General features: G+C 42.8%; 1 protein-coding gene across 1 annotated transcript; it reads left to right on the forward strand.

Moving 5' to 3' along the window:
- The first annotated feature begins 325 nt into the window (after positions 1–325).
- On the forward strand, positions 326–7,301 carry gdf6a (growth differentiation factor 6a). Its single transcript, XM_080747997.1, has 2 exons — positions 326–893; positions 5,384–7,301. The coding sequence occupies exons 1-2, from the start codon at positions 542–544 to the stop codon at positions 6,274–6,276; spliced, it is 1,245 nt and encodes a 414-aa protein (XP_080604123.1). The 5' UTR covers positions 326–541; the 3' UTR covers positions 6,277–7,301.
- Positions 7,302–7,613: the final 312 nt, after the last annotated feature.

Consider the following 7,613-nt stretch of genomic DNA (forward strand, 5'->3'; position numbering starts at 1 on the left):
TAGAAAGAAGTATAGAAGTATTTGAAATTAGAAATACTCAAGTTAATAAAATAGAAAAATGTACTTATAAGTGAAATCTACTTGGTTACTTACACCTCTGCAGAAATGTCAGAAACGTACTAAAACAGCTATGGAGAGAGACTTTGGGGAAAGTCCTCTGTGCTCTGTCCTCTCTCCTCCGCATCTCTGCGAGTGGGCGTGTTTCTGTTGATTCAACAGTCTCCGTCTCTCTTGTGCGAAGTGAAGAGCGCGAACGCACTTTTCTGGTGGTGAGACGGGAACGCAAAAAGTGCAGCACTGAGCTTCACGTTCAGACTCAGCATCTTTGACCGGCGATAGCGCTCCAGATCGGCTTCACTGTGGATTTCTGACTGATCGATTGAAAACTTTATTAGAAGTTTGCATTGGAAAAAGTACAGGACAGTAACAGCTCACACTGAGGTCAACGAAAAGGATAAAGACCACAAGAAAGCTAAAGACCACAAGGAAAGCGCTTTCACTGTGGAACGAGTTCATAAACATCTTTGGCGACTTCATAACCATGGACGCATTCAGAGCAGTGACGCTATATATACTCCTCGTTTTTCTTTGGAATACACCATGTTTTCAGACAGCTGCTATCATCTCTCCCTCTGTGCCGAGGAGGAACAAGGGAACCAGGATCCCTCATCATGACGGACAAAGGTCAAGCAAATTTCTAAAAGAGATCTTCGCGTCTTCTCCGGTCGCGAGCCACCACCGAGAAGACCTAAAGGACGCTATTGTGCCGCACGATTATATGCTTTCTATATACAGGACATATTCGGCCGCAGAGAAGCTCGGACTAAATGCCAGTTTTTTTCGCTCCTCTAAATCTGCCAACACCATTACAAGTTTTGTGGACAGAGGAACAGGTTGGTTTCAGCTACTACTCTGCACAATATCAGCCAAATTGTTCCATGTCGATTTTGAGGCAGTTTCCCCCTAATTTAAGTAGTACGAATTCCTCTTTTATAAGATCATATTAGGACTTAGGACTACATGTACAGGAAATAACTGAATAGTTGTTAGCCTAACATTAAATCATCCCTTTTCGTCCGACGGGTGACGGGTCCATATTGCACGAAAAAGAAAAGTAGAACTTTTAAGTTAAAAAGTTTTGTTTAGTTTACTTTAAATTATAGGAACCCCTATACAAAAAGAGACCAACAAGGAACTATAAACAACGGAATGCTGTGACCGACTTATGCTACAAAATATGCTGTAGGCCTAAACTTAAGGCTATTTAAAATGCTGTTCTTTTTCTTTTTTCGTCATATGTTGGTCTGCTTTAACATGTGGGCCACATTTTAAAAGTCTAAGCACATCAGTTTACTTTATCTGAGTATTAAGTTAGGCTTAAATTGACGTCCAGGTAAGGCGATAATAAAACACCAATGGGTTCTTTAAATGAAAGTAGCCTAAACAATTCTCCATCCACCGTTCCTGATCAAAAAAGATAAATAAAGGTTGTTCCTAACCTCAGTTTGAATGGAAATAGAATTGTGTTGGGATATCGAAGCACTTGCATTTATATCGCCAATTCGCCTAAATGAAATTAAGCTGTAACTAGCCGACGTAAAACCACGTAGGCTATATGCAAAAATATGTATCCTTGAATTGACGCTCTTTAAAGGAAGATGGGTCAATACAAACGTGTGAGAGAGGCAGGTGTTTGAGCCAGTTAACTGTGTAACCAAGTGAGTTAAAAGCTCCTTTGAATTGAATTGAGTTGAGTAGACCAGTGGTTCTCAAACCTTTTCATGCAACGGACCCCCATATTGACACTTACTAGGGTCAATAGGGTCCATTTGGTTCCTAATTATCATTTAGCTGGGGACCCCCTGGAACTCCCTCAAGGACCCATGAGGGTCCCCGGACCCCACTTTGAGAACCAATGGAGTAGACAACTAACACAACCCTGATAAGCGCAATCAGACTGAACAAGCGAGGACACAGGCCAAGATCATCTTTGGACTTTGGAGAAGAAATAAAAGCTGTATCTTTGTTTGCATTCCATCCCATCTTTGCAACCCCGAACTGCAGCCTGCAGAGAGACAGAGAGGGCTGTGAACTGATTTGATGAAAACGCCTCACTTTTCGCCTGTGATTTTGATTTGATGTGTCACTGGCTCTGACCCCTCTGCTGGACTCTCTGAGGGGTTGCTTAGCATCGAACCACTGATTGGAGTATTTGAACTCGGCTGATCTAATTGAGTGTTCATGTCATAACATATCAAACACTGTCTATTCTCCCCATAATGACCCAGCTCAGCCAATGGCACATCACCAAAAAAACGACGAGGGGGGAAAAAAAATGAAAGAGCGCTTCCTTCGCTGTGAAGTGGTTAGTATTTTACTGCGCACCTCCCCATGAGACCGCCACTTTAATTGCGGAAAATTATTTTTCTTCCGTTCTCTCAGCCCAGTGGTGGTTTCTGTTGGGGTTCCACTAAAGCCCCCCCCCCCCCCCCCCCCGACTGCTGAATTGCATTAACCTGCAGAATAAAGACGGCTATTCTCCTCTTAAATATGTAAGAAAAGAACAGTGGTGGGAAAAGTATATAGGCCTACTCAAATGTTTTACTTATAAGTAAAAGTATCAATGCCGCAATATAGACATAGATAAATAATCTTTTGGGCCTTTAAGTAAAAGTCCAGAGTAAACGTACAATTGGCATCATAATGTACCAACAGTAAAATTACTCATTATGCAGAATGTCCCATTTCACGTTTCCAAATATCTTTTGAAAATAGCCGATCTACAAGCTCACAATGCGCGCGCTTGTAAATCGGCAATTTTCAAATGGCCAAAGGGTTGTAGTGGTTAATAATAATCTAAAGTAATTAAAGTTCTCAAATAAATGTAACGGAGTAAAAGTGCAATATTTGAATCCGAGATGTACAAGTATTGGAAATTGGAAATACTCAAGTAAAGTAGCCTACAAATACCACAACATTGTACTTAAGTAACTACTTGAGTAAATGTATTTAGTTACTTTCCACCACTGGGAAAGAAATACCTTGGGGACAATATTCCATGCGTGAAGTGAGAAGGCATGCATATTTTGCGCATCATTTCTTTTAGACACTTCAGTGCTGCAGCCCAGAAACTCTTCCGTCTGTCTGTTAGTCTGAAGGTAATTTTTTTTTTTTTTTTTTTTTTAAACAGGGCGTTGGCCTGGGGTCAGTCGCGAGATCAGAAAAGAACAACGCGATTCTGAAAATTACTTTTGGCACTTGAGGTAACTCATTAAAACGCAGATGGTGCTCGCTGGACTCGGAAGCATGCAGGAGAACTCTCTCTCTCTCTCTCTCTCTCTCTCTCTCTCTCTCTCTCTCTCTCTCTCTCTCCAAATTATTAAACAGAGGCATATAGATGACAGTGAAAACATGTTTTGCAATTCTTCGCATACACCCAACGACAAGGGTCTTGACAATGCAAAAGTGTCTGGCACATTGCCAGCAATTAAAGCATGTTGGATTACAGTTACAATTAATAAAATGGAACTGCTTCACATATCTGCCCTTGTGAAAATGTCAAAACTTAAATAGAAATTGTTCAAGCTTTGCATTTTTTTCCCTTCTTATTTTTTTTTTTTTTATTGCTAAACAGTAAAACCTCCAATAGTTTAAAAGCCTATAATCTGCCCGAGCACTTTCGTCCGAAAATGTGTTCTTTGGCAAGATGAGATGACACATAAACGGGGAAGTATTTTTATGAGGAAGATGGGAATTCAGAACCGTTAATTATTGGGTGACCTTGTATTCGATTTGTTTGAGGCCTTATAAAAATCCTAATGCAGACCATACGTGCAAAGTTACGGAAACAAACAGAAGGTTTCAATCTGCCTTTACTATTTCACTCCGCAGGGTTCACAGAGGGGGAAAACGGCATGGCAGCCAGATTCATATATGGATTTGTCATAACGTTACACTTTACATCACTTGGCGTATTTACAGGCATGTCGACAAAAAGATAAAAACTAAACACCATTCTAAAACACCAACTAAAATGTGCACCCTCATCAACATTAATCACTAATAAGTCACATATTAAACCAAATCGACATGTAGCCAAAAATAATTGATGGAACTCAACGAGTGTAGGCTATATAAAACCACAGGGACATTTATGTTTTATCTGACACCTTTTTTTTTTTTTTTTTTAAACCACGTTATTTATAATATATTAAAATAACGAACAATCTTAAGAACACTACTAGCGCCCTTTCCCCCCAGTAATATTTCCTGCAGCCACCCTATAAGCACATTGCGTCGCCTTGTTGAAATGTGCAGGCCTCCCCATGGCCTGGCTCTCCATCGGGGAATAATGCATTAATTGTGTATTGTTCAGTTGAGTGTACAGTATGTCGCCTTTAGTCCGTTGTGTCTGGCAGCAGCCCTACCCCGGGCCGCTACATCACTAGGCCCCTTGTTTTTCTGCTTCACAACTCCTACAGCAACATTTTAAAACAACGAACTCAACGCAGAAACTATTCATATTTCTGTTATTGTGATTCGACTCGACATAAGAGCGGAAAGTTTTGTCCCCACATGCAGGAGAGGTGGAAATTAGTAATTAATCTGTCGTCAAGTAAAATGAGGATACCTTTTTTTCTCTTTTAGTTTGGGTTATAGTTTAGATAGCATCATGTATTACTGAATGTTATTATAATTGTTGTAATTACAATCAGAATAAAACACAATAATAATGCCCTCCTATCAAGTAGGCTATAGTGCGCTAGTCTACAGGCCTACCTCAGCTCATGTACCCAATTATAAATATTATTTCTATCATGAACTGTCTGGACTGGCCTAATAGCCTATAAGTGACATTCGCGATGACCAATACATTTCAGAGGGTAAAAGTGCAGACTGTTAACTTCTCCATCATCATTCATCCGTATTTAGCCCGTAAATGGCCGTAAGTGTTATAAAGGGAACAGGTTGCAAACACATTTCTTTCCCGTGTTGGTCTGACTGATAATTAAGTAATAATTTAAGCAATTTTTATCTAAATAGTTTAACGAGAAATGACTGACTGACTGGCCCAGGCCACTATACATGCATGTCGCGAATGCCATTTAGAATAAGGCTGTAATGCTTTAGCAAAATAAATACATAAATAATACAATAATATCAAGCATGATCTTGGCCATGAGTTCTTTTTATCCAATTTGACGACGTGTCAGCCGTAGTTTGGCTCAGCTCAGGTTCTGAGTGGGCATTGAAAAACAAGAAAGAAGGCCAGCGGGTCTGGCCTCTCTGTGAGAATGTGAGTCTCCCCCCCTTCTCCCCCTCCTTTCTGAACACTGTACACCCTAAGTGAATCTGACTGCAATTATTTCTTTTTATCTTGCAGACGATCTTTTGCACTCTCCTTTGCGAAGACAAAAGTATCTGTTTGATGTCTCAACCCTTTCAGACAAAGAGGAGCTGGTTGGAACAGAATTAAGGATATTTAGGAAAGTGCCTGGGGGTTTCCAGACGTCCCCGACAGGTCTCTATAACATTCAATTATTCTCTTGTCGGTCCGAAAGACTACTGGATTCCAGATCCCTTGATCCTCTGGATTCCAGAAAACCGGGATGGGAGGTTTTGGATGTGTGGGAAATGTTCAGGAACCACCATCACTCCGCCCAGGGGAGCCAGCTTTGCTTCCAGCTCAAGGTCACACTTGGTAAATCAGAAACGGAGATCGACCTGAAACAGTTGGGCTTCGACAGAACCGAACGGTCCCAGCAGGAGAAGGCCATCCTGGTCGTGTACACGAGGTCGAAGAAGAGGGAGAACCTGTTCAACGAAATCAAGGAGAAGATCAAGTCGCGCAGCGGCTCCGGGAGGCTCGAGGAGGAGCGGGGCCTTCAGTTTAAAGCCCGCCGCAGACGGAGAACCGCGCTGAACAACCGGCACGGCAAGAGACACGGCAAAAAGTCCAAATCAAGGTGCAGCAAAAAGGCGCTGCACGTTAATTTCAAAGAGCTCGGATGGGACGATTGGATCATCGCGCCACTGGATTACGAGGCGTACCACTGCGAGGGCGTGTGCGACTTCCCTCTGCGGTCGCACCTTGAGCCGACCAACCACGCCATCATACAGACACTGATGAACTCCATGGACCCGAACAGCACGCCGCCCAGCTGCTGTGTGCCCACCAAGCTGAGTCCCATCAGCATCCTTTACATCGACTCGGGCAATAACGTTGTGTACAAACAGTACGAGGACATGGTGGTGGAGCAGTGTGGCTGCAGGTAGCGCCACGCGGTGCATGCGCTTTTATGTGACGCGTGAACGTATAGGCCTGAAAACCTTCAAATCAAAGTCAGTTGGACCATGGTGCGCGCCCGTTCTTTATTCAAAAGGGATACAGAGGCATTATTTGCTGTATTTATTATGTCAATTCAGACTCAATCCGATCACAGTGATTTTCCATTACGCCCACTTTTCCAACCATGCAAAACATTATTAACCAACAAAAATAGCGTTTCTTTTTTTCTTTTTCTTAGGCCCACAGCAAATCGTGTCCGTGTGGCATGGGGAATCGGTATTCTTCTTCGTGCGTGTTAGCGACGCACCAAATCCTATTTTGAATGGCTGATTATACGAAGAAGAGACGGGCAGCCCTTTTTTTAGATGGCCAACGATCATTGTATGAGGCACCTGCTCGTGCTGAAAGCCAGGGGACATTTGGCTGATGGCCTGCATTGCTGCAGCACTCACTCCCATCCTGTGATCATACGAGGGGACTCATTTGGGACAGGCAGGCCTATGTGTGTATCCAGGCTGCAATTGTCTGTGCCCAGCTGGGATCATAATGACGCTCTCCTGATGCGTTATCAATAGGCCCTGCGATGCCTATAGGTGAATGTGATCCAACACCATCTGTTTTAACTCGAGTAAAAGTACCAATACTGCAACGTAGAAATACTCTGTTACAAGTAAAACTCCGGAATTCTATTTACTTGAGAAGTGCAAAAGTGTTGGTATCAAAATGTACTTAAAGTAAAAGTACTCACTATGCAGGAAGTCCCATTTCACACGTTTTCAAATTTATACAACATATTTGAAAATAGCAGATCTACAAGCTCACAGTGTGTCCATTGAGATACATTGTGAGCTTATGGCTATTTTAAAATACGTTTTGAAATAATAAAGTACAAATACCTCAAAAGTGTAGGCTACTTAAGTACAGTACTTAAGTAAATGTACTTTAATTACTTTACACCACTGCACTGTCCAACCAACGCAGTGGTCTCATCAAGTGGTGGGAGGCCGGCGAGAGATGCCTCTCTATACCCGTGGCCAGCTTCCTCCCTGACGGCTGGCGTTCACAAGGCAAGGCGGTGGGCAACACACACACACACACACACACACACACACACACACACACACACACACACACACACACACACACACACTGTGGCCGGGTCCCTGGCCTGTACACACTCCTGCATAACGGACACAAACCACACTGTGCCTCCTCGATTGAAAGTGACTGACATGGTTGGGGGGGGAAAACATCTTGGAAAAAGAAAAGCACACAGGGCGCAGGGGTCATCGCGACCGCGCGTCCAAACGTTGAGACGAACTTT

This window comes from Nannobrachium achirus (genome assembly GCF_963921795.1).
Source record: "Nannobrachium achirus genome assembly, chromosome: 2".
Taxonomy (NCBI): domain Eukaryota; kingdom Metazoa; phylum Chordata; class Actinopteri; order Myctophiformes; family Myctophidae; genus Nannobrachium; species Nannobrachium achirus.